Below are 22,785 nucleotides of genomic sequence, written 5' to 3'. Positions count from 1 at the left end.
AATAATTACTATATTTTACTATATAGTATTACTATAATATTAATATATTACTATTTATTATCGGTGTACACTTATCATTACGTGGTATAAATTGTGTTTTTTTTATAGTTATTCGCAACAACAGACAACAACACAAGAAAATACGTACGATTATATCAAAAATGCAATGTTTCTAAAAGTTCTATAAGTATGTCCGAAAGCGTCTGGAATCGTTGGAGTCTGTCATCATCGTGAATGTCCTTGAAATTTTCTGATTTTCTATAATCAATGGCATTTTATAATTTACTATAATATGTACGAGAATATCGGAAATTTGATTGCATTAGGTACAATATGACAGTTGGTATAAAATAAATATTGTAGATTTAAACATTTAGGTATCTCTATAATGTCGTTTGATCTATGAACTTTCACCTACTACCAGTGGCGCTGAACACGCACTATATAGGTAGTTCAATTAAAATTTCTTAAAAATTGGATAGGTGAGTTGGTAAATATTAGAGCATTGCAGAGTGCTTAGTATTTTAACTATAATTGTATTCAATACAAGAATGTCGTTAATTATTTATACTTAAAATGGTATATAAGTGTATATTTATTTATAATTATGCTTAGAAAAAACTAGTATTAATGAGGTGGTAAATTGGAAAAGGGTGGGCGGGACAATCAAATTATTTGAACTGTTTCAATTTCATTCGGCGTCATTGTCCACTGCGCCGCTATTGTCGTAATTATAGAGGGGAATATCCCCACGAAAATATTGTTTCAGATACTATCTAGGTGAGGTAGCTCCACTAAAATAAAGTCTTTATGGCTTTAAACGAAAGTGATGAAAATGTATTAAGATGTCATTTGTACAAGATATTTTTTTTTGATATTGCAGATACGTATTGCGTATAGCGGGGTTTTGTAATTTTTTATTTATAATCTATAGTTTTGCTTTTGCACCGCACATAATTTTAAGAGAAAATTAAAGAGAAGTGTTGAAAATTTGAATTGACTGTACTAAAATTATATACTTATTACATATATACCTATTCATGAGCGCAAATATCCCAATTTTTTGAGAAGAACTCAAGTTCATTATATCAGGGAGAAATCCGTGAAAATAGCCCCATATTCTCCATACTCCTTAATCAATGATTTTAGTTATTGGTATACAAACATAAATTATTAAATTTAGATATATATTTTTATTTTAATAAAATTCATCTTTTTTTTTAACGCATTATTCGGTCACTAATGATCGTCGAGAGGCTTGAGCATGAATTAAGATGTGTATATCTAGTTCACGGGTGTGAGAAAGTCAAATCATTATCTGTTTATAACCTATTATTTATCAGGTTTGAAAAAGACATTCAAAATTCAATTGTAACAGATTTTCTAAACAAATTGTCAATGACGAGATAAAACACAATAATCCTTTCTTATTATCTATGTTTATATTATTTATCAGAAATTTAATATCATATCACAAAAATAATTATTTTTTTCAATATATTTGTAATTGGGTTTAATTTATAAAAATGTTATATGATTAATACTTACTACTAACTTTTGAACTGGGGTGACTTGTCAAAAACGTATAGAGGGTCTAGTCTAAATCCCGCACATGTCAAGACCTTTCCCCCCTATATTTGCGCCAACATTTATTATATTATACTATTATAGACATATTGAGTACAATATATATACAAATATATTTAATATATAATATACTAATATACTATATAGTAAGTATGTACATGTGTATTTGTCATTAGGGCTTAAAAGTGTCCAAGTGTTCATATTAACAATAAGGCGTACCTTACTACCTTATTATTTATATCTTATTTGCAGTCTTCTCGATTACAACAGATATTTGTGTATTCTTACAAAATCTTTATGCTGTCGATGTATTCCTACAGCGTATTCTCTCTTTCTAAGTTCTCATTTTGTGTAAATACCTTCGTGCATAAAATATTATAGATGTATAAAAAAATGATTATGTTTAGAAAACTAAATGTAATCATTACGAAACAAATAAATAAATTAAATGATTATTATTTATCTGTTTCAAAGTTATTTCTTAATTCCGATCGCCTCTTATTAGTATTAAGTTTAAGTATGTATACATTAATTGTGTGATATTGGCATATATTGCATAGTGATATAGGTTATGTCATTGATTATAAATACTATAGAATTTATAATATTAATTATACGTTTATAAGTTATAACTATCTTTTAACTAATAACAACATATTATTATTATAACATGATAAATGATAATCATATAATCATTATATTACATACCAGATATTAGGAAAAATGTTAAAATCGTATGTATAACAATAAAATCGTACCTATATAAATTATAAAGAGTGAAAAGAGTTAAATTTTTGCTAGAACTTTTTTTTTTAGAATTTCCATAATACGAAGCCGAACATTTTTTTCTTCTAGTGATCTTTGTTTATAGAAACATGGCGTGTACTTCAACGAATGCAACCGATGCACATAATATCTGCTGCACACAACGCAAATTCGCATAACATATATATATATATATATACGACATATGTGCCTATATAACATTACTACGTTATAATATGGATCGTATATTATTATTATATCCGGTTGGCGCGACTCGGCTCTGTCGTCGGGTATACGCCCATCCCGGCCACTGCACATTAATAGTGCATTTATAACGACGATATTATTATATTATAATATATATTATATATGTTTACACGAGAGCATGCAATATTATCGTAGCCGACCTGGCGCGAATAATGAATAAAATCTGAGAACTCCAGTCGTACATACGCACCCGCTGCGGCATATAGACCAATGACGTGTACCTCGTCATGTACTCGCGCTCGTGTTCGTGTGCGTATGTGGGCATGTGGATGTGCCGTATGTGTGCGTGTTGGTGTGTGGCTGGCGCATCCTGCGTTCAAGCGTGCGATGGGTCATTATTTCGTTACGCAAGCAAAATATAGGCACGTAGGTATTATGTTTGAACTGCTCGTACCGTTATACGCACTGTATTATATATATTATATTGTAGTATAGTTATAATAATGGTCGTAGGTATGTATCGTGTACTAATTACTACAATCTTACTAAAACAACTATATAATAATATAATACGATATATGTATATAGCGAATATGACTGCAGTGGGTGGCTGGTGTATAGAAATAATGGGCAGCTATATATATAAAAAAAAAAAATAATAATAATGATCATTTTTTTATGACGTTTTGACCATTTTGTGAAACGTTTTGCATATCTCCCGTGCCATCATATTGTTCTGATTTTATTCAGTATTCATTGGTCGTTCGATAGTCCTTTAGTTGTACAAATCCGTTTTAAATATAATAGGCTTACTCATTAATATTATTTCCTATAGCTGAGCTTTGAATGCGTTTATTTTATTGATTTATTCTATGTTTACTATATATGTTGATATTTATATTTCTACTAAAATTATAATGTTAAGAATATCTATTAATAGTTTATTACGCTGTATGAAAAATAAATAATATGACCACAGTTTTTAATTGCTGATTTTGAAATTTTGTACAATTTGCTTTATTACATTTTCATAACAATGTCAGAATCGTTGAGTAATTGATAAGTGCAGTGCAACGACTGGTAGTTGAGTTTAAGTTACTCTAGGATAACAACGAGACAATCCGATTTGACATTGAACGGTGTACAATTTCTTTTACACAAAAACCACAAAAATAAAATTTACTCGTATGTGTAGATAACAAATAATATTCGTAAGTACCTATAATATCTAATGATTAATGGTATAATTAATTGAGTTTTCATCATTAGACGTGTTATTGTTATACATGGCTGATGGCTGAACCGCCGAAATATTTACAACGTTGCATGAAATGAGTGTGTTCAGGGACGGATTGGCATTTTAGACCGGCCCGGGAATATAATTTTTTAGCGGAAAACTAGCAATCATGTTTTTTTAGGTTGACTATTAGCTATCATTCTTATATTATGGAAATGTGTTTCTAATAATTTTTAAAAGTACCTATCAATTAAATATCACAATAAAATACCTAAATAATTAATTCAATAATTATTATAAATTATAATACAATTATATGATGTAGGTACCTATATTTTTTATTATTATATAATATATAATTTATTATTAAAAATTGAATACCTATTGCATTATTTCGCTTAAATATCTTGTTTCTCTTATTCTTTGTCAATAAAATGCATTTTATACTGTACAATAAATTAACGATTGTCATTAATTTTTTATTTAGTTCATTGTAAAATTTTTAAGAAAATATTAAGAAAATTTACTTTAATAATTTAATATTATTAAATATTAATATATTTTTGTCATTATTATTATTATTATAAAAAAATTCAGATAAACTCACTTCGTTATCCCGAAACTTGAAAAATGAATGAATGCTTTTAGAAGCCTTTGCTTCTAAAAGTAGTTTTTTTTTGTTTTTGTCACGAATTTTTTCAGCTCCACCTTTTCGTTTTTTTTACTATCATCATTATTAATATCCATTTTATTTTATAATTTAAAACTACAATATTTACATTTAAAGAAATATAATTAGTAAATACATTGTAAAATGATAAATACATATATTCATAAATAATTACCTACTCTACTAAAAAACTGAATAGGTACACGTTGTAATAAATTAAGTTCCAAAACCAATTAGCAAAATATATGCAAACTGTTTGGTGCTGATTAACGAAGTGTTGAAAGACGATAGACGAATGAATTATTTAGTTGGTAAACTAATATTTCAATTCGACAGTGTTTATTACAATATTATAAATAATCTAAATTTAAAATAAAAATATTCTTATTGTTCAGACCTACGCCGACTTGCATTATTGAAATTCGTTATAAAAAAATAGTGTCACCCGCCGACCACCACAGAACGCCGACAGGCGACAACCCGTCACCCGAATACGGAATAACAAATTATTTATAGATTTTATTGTTCACGGAGGTTGATTTTTTTATTAAAATTATTGTTATTACTTATAAGTTATAATGATTATTTATTTTTTGTTATAAATGTATACTGATATATGCGTTATATAGTAATATTTATTATTCATGAAAGTTATTGACCTATTGCTTTTTGTTCGTTATTTAAAAATTGCAATTCTTGCTATGAGAAAAAATTACAACTTAAAATAAGAAAAAAACGTCTATATCTAATTGTTGTTACTTATTAGTTTGCGACAGGCCACAGCCGTAGAGTTTGGTAGCGCACGCGGTCCATCGGGAATTTCCCGATTTCCCGATGGCCCAATCCGTCCCTGAGTGTGTTTTTCTGTGCTCAATTGGGTTGTTAAAAGAAATGGATCACGCTCAATCGGGTATCGCCGTAATAATATTATATTATTCAGTGTAATTTGCAATAATTGCAGTATTGGCGGGAGGGCCGTTATTGTGAAATTTGCCACCCGGATGTTTTATATACGTATCTACAATGGGGTATTTACAACTTAATATTTTCTTTTTTTTTTGGCGGGGGGGGGGTTGAAAATAAGTTGATTAAATTATATATTTATATGCATAAACTATACATTTATAAATATAGTCAAATTATAAAATGAAATCAAGCTTTCTGTTCTTATTTTGCTAAAGCATCAATCCCTGGATGGGCGACCCCCCCTCCCCCGTAAAACGCCACTGCCTATATAAATCCGCCATTGTGACTAGGACACTATATAGGTTCAAAAATACTGTATCGATTAATAATTTTTCATCCATTACTTGTAAGACTGTATTATACATTATATTATACGGGCGTTTCGTAGTTGTATGCTTGTTTCGTTTTACATTGTTGTCGTCGGCGTTGTCGTTGCTACATTATTTCATTATAATTTATAATATATCTTGAGTAGGTATACGTATAACCCACACGGCCATACACTCGTCGCACACTATCCGCAAACACGCCGGAGGCCAGTAATGACTACAATACTATGCCGCAGTCACCATGCCAGCGCCGTCCTATTATGTATATTAAAGTCCTCTGGATATTGTTATAATATACAGTCTCGTGCGAAATCGTGTTTGCGCTAGTTTGTGTGTGTGTGTCGTGTGAATTTTTTTCATTTATATATACACATAATCAAACGACGGGTGATTGTTTTAAAAAATTGTTGTGTTTTCCATTTCATCATCAACCGGTATTACAATATAGATAATAGTAATGAATAATGATAATAATAATTTAATTCAACGACGACGATAATGCACACGTGTGTACATATTAATTAACGGACACACACACACAGTAATCATCCATTATAGTATTAACTATTAGTAAAATGCTATTATAACGAGATGCAGCACGTCGTCAGCACTGTGATATTGTTTATCATCGCCGAGAGTCGGCTAAAAAGCTATAGGTATAAAATTTATTAATTTTAATAATAGGAATAATTAACAGTACTTAATATAATATGTTATACATAATACTAGCTATACTGTGCTCGAGTTATTAATCTATCTTTCTATGGTTTTCCGTTTAGCTTTAGTTAAATTTATAACACAGCCATAATTACAGTGGTTATTTTATGATTTTCTATTTCTTAATTCTGGACACATTTTTGATGTAAACATAAAAAAACTGAAGACAGATTTATACAAATTCTAACATAAAACTAACGTTTCAATGAATATCATCAATCTCAACGTGTTTACATAAAAAATATGTCCACAATTAAGATGATAAATGTAATGTCTATAATTGTTTAATTTTAAGATTTGTTATTTTTTAAATATATTTCAATATTTGTAATAATTTTATTATGTCATATTTCTAATAATCTATTATCTATATAATGTGTAACCAATTAAATAAACAAAAAAAATTCTTCGCGAGCCAAAACTAAATTCATGAATGACTAATGAGCCACCCTTTAACAATCTATAAGGGTTAAGAAGACGTATACCGCATATGTTGTCTCTGTCTTACTAATGTAGATCATAGCAAATTTTCGTTCAGCAGAACACATTTTGTGATGTCAGCTTTAATATTAGAGTAAATTTACCTATAATCAAATTTAAAGGTAAGAATATTATCTAGGCAATGGCATATGCTTTTATTGATATTATCATTTTAAAGTGAATTATAGCTATTTAAAATATTACAACTTAAATACAACTAAAATATTCATAACTCTAATATTAAAGCATAACAAAACGTGTTCTGCTGAACGCAAATTTGCTATGATTTACATTAGTAAGACAGAGACAACACATGCGGGTATAACGTCTTCTTAACAAAATAAGCTATAAACATCTACAGAGTCTTAAGGAATCTATTGATATAATCTCATACAGTCTACACTCTACAGACAATGATGAATGACATTATATTATACTTAGATACGCCGGACAATACGCTACGATATTATATATTGTGCACAATGACCAAATCAAAATAATAAAAATTCTATAGATTATATAAAATGAACCAGGTATTATGTATTTCTATTTTATACATACAAAATTAATCATCATTTACGCAAACAAGTCATATTTTATTTCCAAAAACTAAAAATAATTTAAAATGTTATAAGTTAAAATTAAATATGAATAGGTAAGTAGTACGTACAGTTTTAATAATTAAGACTATAATATACTTGATTGTTAGTGTTTTATATTTCAGTTTTCGTGTTTAAAATATTGAAATAATAATAGTCTTTGCAAGTAAATGAAATGTTATTATTCAGTCAACCGGGTACAATTAGTTTTAATTGACTCGAGTCTCGAGTTACTTTTTAAAGTAAAACTTATTCTGATACATGTATTATACCTGCCCGCTAATAACGATGAAACGCTGTAAAATTGTCTTTTAATTTTTAGATTTTAGTTTTTAAATAATAATTAAAAACAAATTATTTTAATTCTCATGCTTAAAAAAAGGATAACAACATTTCATATAGCTGAGTAGTTAGTTTATAATACACGCGTAAATACTATATATTTAGTATATTACATATACACAACGCCAGCGGCCGTGGTCGGAGCTGACGTCCCTCGACTTTTCATTTATAATAATGATTTACAATTAAATATTACAATATTGTAATATTACTATACACAGGACAGTCATTTTATACGCGTGCGCCCGTCATCGGTCGAACGTCGTCGATTTTCATTTATCATCGTCGCCCCGTCATCGCAATAATAATAATAATACGAAAAGCCGCTGTTTTGTATTCTTGCATCGTGTATGCCCATAATATACATTATTTTAGCGTTTAAAACATAGTCGATTAACATTGAGGTCTACGCATTTGGTTCCTACATTATTATATGCTCGTAATACACCTATATAGGAGGTGTACACATTCATAACAGGTATACCCGGCAAAGATTAATATTCATCGTTCGCTTATAATATTATTATTACGATTTTAGGACTGAGATATTTTTAAACTTTAGTACAGTCGCATACGATAGTTCCTGTACGACTGAACACTATCGTATGACTTGTGTGTCACTCATGAGTGACCAAAAAAAGTGTCCATTAATGGACTAAAAAATAATAACAGTATTAAATTTCAAGTTATTTTTTTTCATACAATTATTATAGTTATCTTAATTAAAAATACATATTTTCAAGACATTTTTACTAACAGTGTCAACGAGTTAATTTTTACATCAATTATAATTAACATTTATATATAACTAGTTATTTTTTAATTGACTTGAAGGTTGGAAAAGATATTTTAGTATAACACGGAAAAACTGGTTTCTAATCTATTAATATTAAAAATTGAAAAAATTATTTTTTTTACATTTTCTTGGCATATTACCTGCGTTTTTTTATAATTTAAATCTGGTAAACTTTTTTGGCTCATGATTGTAATTGTAGTCTATAGATAAGTTCTAGAGCATAAAGAATATAATATAGGCATATAGCTAGAAATACTATAATAATATAACTTAATAATAGCTAGGTATATAATATTTAAAAAAGGAAATTTATTAACTCTATTTTTTCTGATGTTTTGTAAAATTGTCACGATGAAAACAAATTTTAATTTTTTCATTGATAAATGATAACGTAAATTGTTCTCTTTTCAAAAACACATTGAATTTAACAAAATTTATCCTTCTTCTTCAGTATTGTATATATGTAACCTTTACCCCAAAAAGTAATTTTGGTTTAAAAAAAATTTTAGTACGTAATATTAGTATGAATTTGTACGACTAAATTTTGAGTTCTCAATATGACACCAATTCAATGTGAAAAATAAATTTTCGATTTGTTTGATGGCTGTTTGATGACAGCGAATAATCAATAATTTTAGAATTTTACTTCGTTAGTCGTCATTTGCATGTCGATTAGACGGATTTGTCGGGGTACCATTTTAGATGGAACACAGCCCGGACGAGATATAGAAATAGCATCGTATCCATATATACTTGTATTTTTATTTTTTATGTATAAAGATCAAAAGTAAAATATTAAAGTCAACATTATTTTTTTTTACACGTTAAATTTATATTTTGAAACTGAGTATTTTCACCCGTTTCACGAATATTAGTGGTTGTTCTTATTGATTAAGATATTAATTTGTATACAAATGAAATTTATTATTTTTACTCTCGAGGATGTCAGCGCACTGCGTACCGTTTATCTTCTTTGGCTGATCCATGCGTGCATTATGACAAATTTGCGTTCGCCAGATCCAATTATGTATTGCCGCCCACCTTGGCCACCTTTAATATTATATATTACTATATTAGCAAATTAACTTATATTCAAATTATTTAAAACAGAACTTCTTACTTAAAACCAAAGTATTAAAATCACATTCGAGTTCAGAAAATGGAATCCTCAAATTACACTTACAGAGGATTGTTCAATCATTGCATAAAACTTCTAAACATTTTAGTGCATAGTTACATATGTGACGATAAATGTTGATTTATTAAGCTACTACTGTAGTTTATAAACGACTTAACTAATTTAGAAATAAATGTGAAGTATTGGGTATTTGGTACGATTATCGACGACGATATCTAACTATTTGTCGATAATTTTTTCATACGATTCATCATGGTAAAAAATAAAAATACGTATTATTTCTTGTTTAGACTAGAAAATCTAAATATTTTAAAACATTTCGTCCATCACTATATAATATTATGTTATATTATGTCGTTAAATAATTTACAAATCGTTAAAAGTGAATGTTACTTAATTATACGTATATAAATATATTAAACTTTATACAATTTATAAATGAAAACATGTACGCTAATGGTTTTTGAGCAATTCCTATTTTCGAATATTAACTTTTTTTATTATTAAACTGAGTGCAATTACTGTAAATGTTCAACAAAAATACATTTACTGGTAAGTCATAAGTTGTTATTCGATCTTTTCGACTTACCACACTTTAATATACCTACATCAATTATACATACTAATTTACTGTATGTACATTGACATAAACATTTTACCTCCACGTATTTTATTATTAGTTTATTTTAATAGAACAGGTGATGTGTACAATGTTCATACTGCATACATTTTAATTGTAACCTTTGTACCACACATCATGAACAAAAAGTCGATTAAAAATTGCTCAATGTATATCACTACCCATGCAGTTATGTACAATTGTCAATTTCTAACGGTAATTGAATGAGCTGTGTATTAAGTGTATGTGTATCGATCTCATAGTAGAAATGTTTTGTTTGTAAACAATTATCTAAAATGCAATAGCCTTTTATATTGTTAAACGTTCTATAACACATTAACACGTGCTTCGATGGTTCTCGGGATCGGATTATTACGTCTCATGGACATTGGACATGGTTTGTTAGTTTTTACTGTTTGTTGTGATTTCATATAACTGTAGTCTGTAATCGCAAGTATGCCATATTTTGATGATAATATAATTATGAAATTGGTACATCAAATTGGATATTGATTATTGGCACAATACTAGGCTCGAAATAAAATTACAGTATTCTGTTTGTCTTGATTTCTTTCTAAACTTATGCGGACGATGTTTTAAAATTGCTTTGCAAGAACAGGTAAGGATACAACTTCAAATTGCACATTTATGACAAAATATTATGTTCTTGCACAACAGCACCCGCTGTTTAAGTGTAATAGAAAATTTATAATCATGCAACTCAGTTTTATGATGTTAAAAAATATATTGTAATAAATAAATAGTTTAGTTATTTACTATTTAGTATAGCTTTTAGTACTGTCATTTAATTATTTAAGTGCTCGTATCTATAAGTAAATTATATTTGAGATTAATAAATGTATTTTAATAATAATTTAATATTTCACTATTATTTTTGTGTATGATGGTTTTAAATTATTTTTCAATATAATATATATATATATAAAGATGGGGCTCTAATATATATATGCTCCATGTGGAAATACTGATAATATGTTCTTACTTGGCACACATATCTAGAGCATTGCCCGGGCATTTCTCAGAATGACCAATTTCCTACTTGGCTTATAATACACACACATATATATATTATATTGAATTAAAATATTATTCTGCCGTGATTGTCGAGTCAAATAATGTGCCCGATATAATAGATTTATTATACATATAGATACATAGGTACAATATACGTATACGGTTAAAGATATATACCAGAATCGTGGTAGACGACGAGCGCTAAAGCATATCGGGCTGGACCACCACCGCGTGTTATATATACATATAGCTAGCAGCTTCTGACGACGCTGCAGCAGAGATCCGACTCCCCGCCTCAGACCATCGCGGCTTCTCGTCCGCGACAACGTATGTAATAGTAATAATACACTCACCGCGTATTACAATGTCCCCCGTGCACGTATTTATTCTATCTATAAAGTAGGTAAAAACACTACTCGCGCCTCTCTCTTTCCGTCTCTTTATCTCTCTCTCTCTCTCTCTCTTTCTTTCTCTTTCTCTCTCTCTTTTCATTTTTTTTTATCCCTCCTCGCCCGTCATCGCCACCGTCGGTACACGCGCGGCACCGTCTGCTCTCTCTCCCTGTATAGATGAGATGTGATGGTTTATTTTTAGACCCGCGCCATCGCCGGCCTGCACCGTAGCCGCACTCGGATAGACAGCGGCGCAGCAGACAGTTATTATAATATCATAGCTAGTGCGATATACGCGAGACGAGCGCACACACGCGTCACACACACACACACCGTCCGGATCTCCGGCGGAGGCGTTCGAGTTAACCGTTGTCGTTACCTGCTGTAGTAGTTGTATTATTAAACGACAATATTATAATTATAATATATATTACACACCAATACCGCAGGAAGTCCGCGACTTGCGAAGACGACGGAAGAATTGAAATCAAATTTTTGTATAAGTTTCGTAGCCAGCCCGTAGTATTCAAAGGCCTGTCTGCAGCGTGTATTACACAGCATGTGATATACTAAAGTGTACGGAACCACGCGCAAGCTCAAAAACACCGACGCGAACTCCGCGCGCTACTTGCCGCCGACATTTTCAGCGTTTTATCGTCGGAAATATAACGGGATTCGATCACACGGTAAACAGCAATATGCATATACATATATAATATATGTATATACAGTAGAAATAGTTTATAATGACATCGGTTGAAGTGATATACCAGGTTAATGGCCCAAAATGAAAGGTCCCGGCAAAACTCCTGTTTTATATCGGTTGTAATGACGTTCTTATAACTCGGATACGGATATATAATTACGTGAATTTAGACAATATTTATAACGACCTCTGGTCACATTATTATGGACGGTGATTAATGAAAACAATAATTTTCAATATAAATAACCAGTGACAAATTGCATCTATTATAGCCATAAATAATAAAAATTCTAAAATAAACGTTGAAAAAGTAGAAATCAAAATACATGATTTTTTTTTAATATTTACCTAATGAATATTACGATGTTATAATAATGTTGTTTACTGATAATTTTTTTTTTAATTTTGTTTATTATGACCTATTTTCCTGGAATATCATAATACACGATTTCTACTGTATATATAATAATATACTCATCTTATATATTAATTGGTAGGTACTCGTACAACAATATGCTATCTGTAAATTATAGTTATCTATTAAAGCATATAATATTCATTACATTATTCATACCAAATTGTAATATTCCTGAATATACTTTATTACTTTGCTATTATAGTTTGTCAGTCTGTGTTTATGAGTCATGTGGATTAAACGCGATGAAGAGATGTGTGTGTGTGTGTGTGTGTTTTAAAATCATGTGATTTATTAGGTACTAAAGTATACTAAAATTAAAAATGAAATAATTTGTGATGTTGAATTAAAATAAGTTCTTAAAAGTTGTAGAAAACGAGATTCGAAAGGAAATATTTTGGAATTGTTTATTTACGAAATGTCTTACAATTTACTAAAAAAAAGGTACCAAACATTTCACTCAATATGTAAAAACAAATATATTTTTTTAACTTTTTTGTATAAAGTACAAATGAAAAGTGTGATAGTAATAGTTGTCTGAATTTATGCAATATCGTAGAACTTTTCTGATATTGGGTACTTCTAATAAGGACAACGCATGTCGAGGTGTTTAAAAACGACTAACTCGATTAGCACAGTTTATATCGATATACGTAGCAATATTGTAGCTGAATTCCAAAAACTTGAGAAATAGGATGCCGCGCATATTATAAAAATATTCATAAATAAATGTATGTTAAACAAATATAAAATTACGATAGATTGCATATTTTGTACGATTACCTATTAACACTAGGTGTATACCTAATATTTAAATTTCTAATATTATATATTGCGGTGACGACGTTTATTCGTTACACCGCGAGCGGTGCTGCAGTTCAAGTGTACAACAATAGTGCATAATATAGATACCTTTTTATATTACAATATAGGACATGTTATGATAATGTAATAACAGTAATATACTCGTATATAATATATTAGATTGTAACGTAATCAGGTGATCGTAAATGTATGTCGACGACCCACTGCTGTGCCACTATAAGGAAATTTGTCTTAACCCTTCATAATATTATAGTTTTATAATAAAATATATAACATTGACATTATAAATTGTATGATAAAATTCACACCATTAGAGCTCCGCAGTTCGTGGGTGCCAACTTTTTCAACTTCAATCGAAAAATTAATTTGTAACCTAATATAATTGAACTTGAATGTTTAACGAAATTTTTAATTATCAACCATGCATTCACGATGCTAACTTATAAATTTTTAACTAATATACTTATGTTCATGTATTTCTTTTTAATACATTTTGTATGAATAGATTGCAATTTTTAGTTTTTTATTGTATTTTTATCAAATCTAGGTGAAAAAAATTAATAATGTTAGTTTAAAATTATAATTTTTAAAACGTTGCTTCCTTGCACTATCCGACAATCGAATCATTAAATATACGTACCTAAAATGATAAAATATAATATGAAATAAGTATTAGAATTTCATTTTATTATTTGAGAATAGATAAATTTCCATTATTTTATTTTATTTTTTTTTAAGTCAGTAATATGTATAATATCATATTAAGGTATCGACGTATTGATACAATATTATTTCATACAAAAATATATTCAAACTCAACTATTATACAAGTTTGCATTTATGATAGACACAATCCACGAGTATTAAATACATATTGTTTTATGATGTCTTGTCATTCGCAGCCCGGTGGCGACCTTCCATCACCATCCTGGCGTACACTGTTCTATAACACACTACACACTATATGTTGCACGACACAGTAGACTGCAATATATAATGTATATATATATATATAATAACACCTCTGCAGTCTGCACGCACAGTGTTAGATTCCATGGGTTGTCGCGTGGCGTGATATTATTTTTGGCCGTGTTCAGTATAATATTATGTTTTGTTTTAAACGACATTTAATATTTATATATTTAATTTTACCACGAATAACGTTAAAGACGATGTTCTTTTCCGAGAAAAATGGTCAACGCAACACATTACGTGAATTTTTTATTTTATACATATTTTTATAAACCTGAGTCTTCTACACAGTTATTACTTATTACTTACTCATTTTTGAATTACCTACAATAAAATAGATTTCGTTGAAAATGTGTGTTGTGTAAATATTCCATTTTTCTGTTATATTGTTTTAGTTTTTCCCGATTATATTGAAAATTCCCCGTTAAGTAGGTACCGAGGTAGATATCAACTTGATACTCGTGCTTGAACTGATTTGTTAAAAAAAATATAATTATAATAACACACATCATCATTGTAAAATAAATACATTTATCACTGCTTTGAATAAAAATCAAAGATAGCAATATGCGAATGTGTTATATATAATATTTAGTAATTTTACTTGCAGTCCCTTCTAGTTTGAAATAAGACTCGGAATGCGCCTGTACAAGGACTCTCGCAGAGATACAGGCAACATCTCATTAAATGAAAAATACTTTTAATGCACTTTATTGTACGATAGTTTCTCATAGTAGGTTAATTTGGCCATAATCATAGAAAAAGAACGAAGTAATTTTATATTTTATTTATTTATACATGAAAACTCTAAATTATTAAAAAATATTTTCTCAAGTTATGTATTTGCACTACCTGTCCCTCTCCGTGCTTCACTGCGCCCATACAAATGATACAAAATTGTTATCGTTTTCGCTGTGTAATTGTTAGATTGTTAGAGTAAAATTACGAGTATTCAACCACTAACGGGGTAGTTTTTATTGTTTTTAATGTCCGCTATATTAGAATTTATCCACCGTCAAGTATACGCTGCAGTGCTAAAACTAATTTATTACTACAATTAGTGTGCTATTAGCTGTTATAGCTAATAGCACACACACATAATAGATACAAAAAATACTTACAATTTCCTGTACAACGTTGTAATAATATTATATAGCTATGGAATTGCTGGTTTGTCGGTATTTGGTGGCATGGCTAACGTTGCTATACCATATGAATTGCTATGTAGGTACACTGCAGCTGGCGTTAGCGAACAGATTTACGATCGAAACGTCAGTCCAAACAAAACATATACTTTAATTACATGTATATTGTATATCTATATACACTGAATTCCTCCACAATCCATTCCATTCGAATTTAAATGGAATGACCTGTGAGAAGACGATTATTGTAAATGTCGGTTTTTGTTGAGTGTTGACTATTTAAGCTATAATTAAAATTTGATTGCGCGTAATATTTCCTTCGAGTAGGATAGATGACCTACAAGTAACATTGGAAAGTAACAAACTTAGTACTTACCAAATATCTTAATATTACGAATTTACGAATAATAATACATATTATAGTTATATATTACGTTAATAAAAAGAAACTTAAATATAATTATCAATATTGTGTGTTATATTTTATTATAAAATACTATGTAGAAGTTGTGAGATAACCAGTTCCAAAGTGATACCTATATCAAATTTGAAAATAATTAATAAATTATTACAATTCTATCGAGGATCAAAAAATTAAAATTTTGATAACATACTAAGTTTGGAACAATAAGATTTTTTTTTCGAAAAATTGAAAATTACCGATTTGGAATTGTTTATTTCTTATTGTGAAATGCGAGGTGAAATGTGTTTAAAAATAAAAACGAATTTTTTACGGGAAAAAAATTAAACTTATACTTAACTATACCTCAAAATATGATAGTTTTTTTAAAATGGCATTATCCACTAATTCCACTGACCGGTATTCCTATAGCCATTCCACTTAGGATCTAATTAGGTTGTTGAAAGCTCCTTGCAGCTACATACAACAATAACAATATTATATAGGTCGCAACCCGTAGGCAAAGGCAAACCCACAAATTTATTATTTATAACAACGTGACTGTTTAAACGAGTATCTTATACATTATACACATGTCCGTGGAAACTATACATAAAAACGACGAAAATCAAAAACCTATTACCATGCACCGGACGCTCTCCAGGTCAATTACCACTGCACAACATATTATTATTATTGCTTCTTTCTACGTTCTACCTATAATATATAGTTATGTGTGTACTGCGTATTATTCTCTGAGGAAAAAAAATCGTATAACGAGCTATTTCTTATGTAGTCTTAAATTTGAAAAAAAGTCTTAGACCTAATAAGCATAGTAGCTCAAATTTAATTTTGGACAGGAATTTCAAATATTATTTTTTTAATCATGTTCTCCCATTACCGCGGGTCCTATTAATATTTAAATTTATACAAAAAAAAGATCATACATTTGGAACAATCTTATAACTTTTACAATATATTCATCAAGCATTATTCACATATTATATCATGTATACTATACGCGTCTATACATATATTATTATGTAACATCATCATGCCAATTAATCGAAAAATGTAATTTTGTTTGCTTTATTTGGGAAATAATAGCGTATGAAATTGGATTAAAAATCGTAATGAATTTAATAATTAAATCAAATTAAAAAAAAAATATTATAGCTATATACTCATATGGATAATTAATTATTACATTAAAGACTGTATGAGTGTATGAGTTGCATGTGAATGCTTTGATATAGTATCTATTGTTGTTATTTCTAATTATGAAAAAAGATAGACAATTACTACAAAAGTGGTCAACAATAATTAGATGATTTTTGTTTATAAAAAATGTTTAAATTATAGTTGGTATTTAATATAAAATATTATTCTTATTAATATTAGTATGCATACCTCCATCGAATTATAATATGTTAAGCGATATCAACCAAAAATCGAGTTTTCATTTTTTTTTTACCGGTTTTCATACAATATACAAATGATGCTTTTCTGTAGAAAAAATTCTACTATATAATTAACTAATATTTTGTAAAATAAACATTATCCATCTAAATAAATCTAATTGTATAAATGAGAAATGTGCTTCGAAAAATCAAGTTTTAAATTCATACGGAGTACGCACTCATCTCAAGTTACGAACATTACTTATAATCTATAATATATAGGTATATCAAAATAGCTAATTCAACGACGGTAGCGTCATTTTAATAGATCGGTTTTTTCTAATTTTTGTCGAAGAATTCTTTTCTATAAATTTATTTGACATAGACAATACCATACAGAGACAGCTATATAATTAATAAATATGTATATTATATAAAATAAAACGCATATAATGGATGCAAATCAATGATATCGACCGATATTTATAAAATGTTCGTCAATAGATTCAACAAGATCCGTAGCACCATAGGTTATTATTTATTATTACTTACTTGTTACTTTTCATCGCATAAATGTTGAATATAGTTGACTCATAATAACTATCATTTTTCTTATACACTCATTGTTGCCCTTCCTCATTGACGGTTACAGAAAATAAAATAGTTATAATTGGATAACATTTTAGACTAGTATTTTATATTTAGTCAAAACAACTCAAATAATTGTGTTAAAAATCTGTACAGTTTACGGAGTTTAAGAAGGAATAAATCCATGGACATATAATTTGTCACGGATTATGCCGTGTAGGATCAGTTAGTAAAATGTATATAGTATAATAAAAGTAAAACTAATGTTTCAATTGTTAGTACGTGATTATGGGCATTATGAGTGGAGCGAATTATATAGCAAGGAAACAACGAGTACTTCAAAACGTATATTTAATTAGATTTATAAACGTGCGCTGTGTATTACACCATATATTATAATTATATATTATGTTATTAACTGGAGGTTATGATTTCCGCCGCGACGATGATACAGTGTTTCATACACATATTTATTTTCTAGATTTTTTCAGCTAAAATATATAGGGCACACATAATGTGTGAGGGTACTTTAATTTTTAAGTAAATATAAATCTTTTCTTGTCACAGCCCACAGATATTGACGTGATTTTTTTAAATGACAAAATATAAATTTCAAACACCATACGAGTATAATTATTGTGTTTTTATGGAACAACAATGAAAAATAAATTTGAAGCGTTTGAAAAACAAAAGTTGACACCTTTCACATGTATAATATTATTGTATGTGAAGCAGTTTAAAAGAATAAACTCTCGTAAATATGCACAATAAAAAATATTTTACTTCGGGACACTTATGAATCTCAACGCTTCTTTTAGAGAGTTGGCGAGGGGTTGCTATACATATACCTACTTAAACCAAGACAAACAATTTTTGTATTTTTTTATGGTAAAAATTTTACTCGGCTATAACCACCTGTTTTGATATCCTTTCCGTAACATGTGTAATACACTAATACCAGTATACCACACACAAATATACAATATATAGTTAACGCTCTATTCTGCATACGTTTATAAAGTAAAACTAACTGAATGTTACAAATCGGTATGACTAATGAGTTTTTGACAGAATAATTGATTAGCGATAAGTTATCACGAAAATATAAAAATCGACGTATTCATCAATTATAGTGGTCATCAAACAGGAAAATAGATTTCGCAATTAACTTACTTGATTATTTTATCATCTATTAAAACAATATGTTTAGAAATATATAGTAAAAAACAAAATGTTTATATAATAATAAATTAATAATTAAATATAATTCTTGGATATAATTGTCCGTACAAAAACACTTAATTGTGACATCAGGACACTATGTACCTATATTTAAAACTGATATTGTTCTGGTCAAACGGGAAGGTGTCCACTGTCCACTGAACAGTGTTAAACAAATATAAATTACAAAAGTATAAATACTTGTAATTTATATAAATATTAGTATTAAATAATTAGGAAAGATATTTATACAGTTTTACAATGTTTTTTATTTTTGAAGAAAAAAATACCTAGTTTTTACTAAAATGTGTTTCATGACCTAAAAATTCTGCGTAATATAAAATTGTAACGCAATATTGTATATTTTATGCGTATAGTATAGTTGTACTCATTACTCAAGTGCTTCTTATAACTCAAACAAAACGTGAATACGAAATAAATAATAATTTTTCAATATTTTATTAATATAAGCAGATGATTTGATAACGTATAATCCACTCATAGGCAGTAAAACAAATTTGAGTACAATTTCAAAACATGTATGAACTTGGTTATTTGATTATTCTTGTTGAATTTCATATTATACAAAAAAATAAATATGTTTATAAAAGTATCATATTGTATTGGTTTCTTTTTAAAAACAAAGCTAAGGAACTAACGAGTACCAATGGTTTTGAGGTAAACAAAAAATATGAAAATTTGTTTGTTAGCATGTTTTTAAATAATAATTTTTGTACCGTAACAAAAATTTCAAAAATATTAGAATTTATACATTTATTCAGATTTATTATTATAATATTATGTATGGGTACTTAAACATAACTGCATTCAATATTCATATTTAAAAAGAGATTAAAAAGACATATTATATACTTCACTGCCTTAAGAGGATGTTATACCCGCATGGCCGCATGTGTTGTCTCTGTCTTACAAAGGTAGGTACTTCATAGCAAATTTGCGTAATCTGCGTGTTAGAGTAAATTTACCTTTTATAAAATTTAAAGGTAAGAATATTATCTAGGCAATGGCATATGCTTTTATAGTTTTATTGATATTATCATTTTAAAGTGTGTTATGTAAAATAGGTACTACAACTTTAATATGTTCATAAGTACCTCCCTTTCAAATGATAATATCAATAAAAGCACATGACATTTTCTAGATAATATTAATACCTTTATAAATTTTATAATAGGTAATTTTATACTCTAATATCACAAAATGTGTTTTGCTAAACGCAAATTTCTCATGATATACTTTAGTAACACAGAGACAGCACATGCGGGTATCCTCTTAATAATAATTATATAATAGTACACGAATTTGGTTATACAAACTTTCACATCACTTACAACAACAATGATAAAATTATACTTAATTTTTAAATTTCCACCTAAAAATCGACAACATAGGTTTGTTAGGAAAAACATATATACATTTTACCACCCCGGTCCTAAGTTCTCAATTGAGGCGAATGCGATTGTCCACCCCGGCCTCTCCCTAAACACTGGTCTAAATCTGTTTGATATTATGTGTATTATATGATTGGCCATAATATTATAATATAACATCGATTGGACAATTGTTTAGACATTTTCGATATACGCCTAGACCACACGAGACTTTGTTTACGCGTCGCGGAACACATAATGCGTTCCCCTCCACTAAACGTACAGCCCGAGTGCATACTTGACCTAGAAATATGGTCGTGACGTGACGCATCGATATGATAATACGTATTATAGGTATCATCGCAGAGTGCAATATTGAAATACGTGGTGATATAATAATATATACTGTCGGGTTAGGTTTACCGTCGATATACCACGATGTTCTTACAGTCGTATACCAAGGTTCTGATTTTCACGTGTTCTAGGTGAGGAATCGTTTGTGTGCCAGCAGTACGCGGCGCGGTGATCATCGGGCAGTCATGTCACCGCAGCCGTCGCCGCACTTCAATCACCAACAACCACCGCAGTGCGCCTCCCGCAACGACGACGGTGACGACGACAGCTGCAGTTGTTACAACCACTCTAGCCCGTTTTCCGGTACCCCAAGCGTCGTCCACCCAAAAATCGCCGGTCAACAGTTTTCCGGCGCAGTCCCGATAACTTCCGGTTCGCCGCGCCGATGACGGCGTTATTATGACCGACCGCCGGTACAGCGGCAGCTGCGGAAGCAGCAGCAGCAACAACAGCGACAACAGCTACAACGGCTGTAACGGCAACAACAGCAACAACGGCTACAACGGCTACAGCGGTAACAACGACTACAGCAGCAGCAACGGCTACAGGTGCGGGATCAAAACGCAACTGCATGCACCGTCGTCGGGCCGATGTAACGACCACTACAACAACAACAACAACAACAATATTTGCAAAACCGGCGTCGCCCGACCGGCCGCCATGCACGTGAAGAAGACGTGGAAGACCGCCGCGGTGATGTTCCTGGCCGTGGCCACCGTCTCCACGGTCACCGCGGCGTTTTACTTCAATTACGCGGCGACAGCGTGCTGCGCGTTGGCCCCGCAGTCGTCTTCGTCGCTGCTGCAAGAACCGTCCAACGCCGTGGCCGCGAACAACGGTCCAGACCGGTCCAAGTCGGTCGGTTCTTCGGTACCACGCACGTCCAAGCTGTACGCCGTGTGCGAGATCCGCGATCACCTACGCAGCCCCGCCGACCGGGTAAGTACCAGAGAATTTATAATAAATTCGCAGCTTAAATGCAGGTTTGCGAACGTCGAGTTCCGTTCGACAAAATTGAATACCTATTACGAAATTTCACGAAACATCGCGTAAAAATGGCCGATAACGTAAACTTTAATCGTCCGACGACGAGCGCGCGCCATTATGCGTGTTGTCATTAAGTCAATCGTCATATTATATATACCTATCATATTATATTCATCCTTCGGCAAGGTCACTTATAATTTTAACGTATAGGTACATGTTTTTGGATTGGGTACATATATATCTTGATTTCCTAGTTGTCTTTTTGGGTAACGCTAAATATCACTTTATACTATTATGATATGTTACTTTATACCCAATATTTGTTTACCGTTAATATATAGTAATACTTCATAATAAACAGCGATATATTATATTTTTGATTGAACTAAAGATTTTGGGTATCTAACCTGACCTAAGATACCTAAATTGCAAAATAACGGCAAAAAATCCAAAAACATGTATAAGGTTCATAAATTTTCCTTGACGTGAATAATATCGATTT

At 30.0% G+C, this 22,785-nt stretch overlaps 1 protein-coding gene across 2 annotated transcripts in view; it reads left to right on the top strand.

Annotated features, from left to right (window-relative positions):
- Nucleotides 1-22,785, top strand: part of LOC132924301 (galactosylgalactosylxylosylprotein 3-beta-glucuronosyltransferase S-like) — a 39,096-nt gene that overhangs the window by 5,328 nt on the left and 10,983 nt on the right. The window contains exons 1-2 of one of the 2 annotated variants that reach the window (XM_060988528.1): nt 12,148-12,565; nt 21,428-22,235. In XM_060988528.1, the coding sequence (XP_060844511.1) occupies nt 21,696-22,235 (540 nt within the window). In that variant the 5' untranslated portion in view covers nt 12,148-12,565; nt 21,428-21,695. Of the gene's footprint in view, nt 1-12,147; nt 12,566-21,427; nt 22,236-22,785 lie in introns of those variants that run through there. The other variant, XM_060988527.1, reaches the window with a different exon arrangement.

This window comes from Rhopalosiphum padi, chromosome 3 (assembly GCF_020882245.1).
Source record: "Rhopalosiphum padi isolate XX-2018 chromosome 3, ASM2088224v1, whole genome shotgun sequence".
NCBI classification, from domain to species: domain Eukaryota; kingdom Metazoa; phylum Arthropoda; class Insecta; order Hemiptera; family Aphididae; genus Rhopalosiphum; species Rhopalosiphum padi.
The sequence above is the reverse complement of the archived record's forward strand: the minus strand, read 5'-3'. Positions and strand labels throughout refer to the sequence as shown.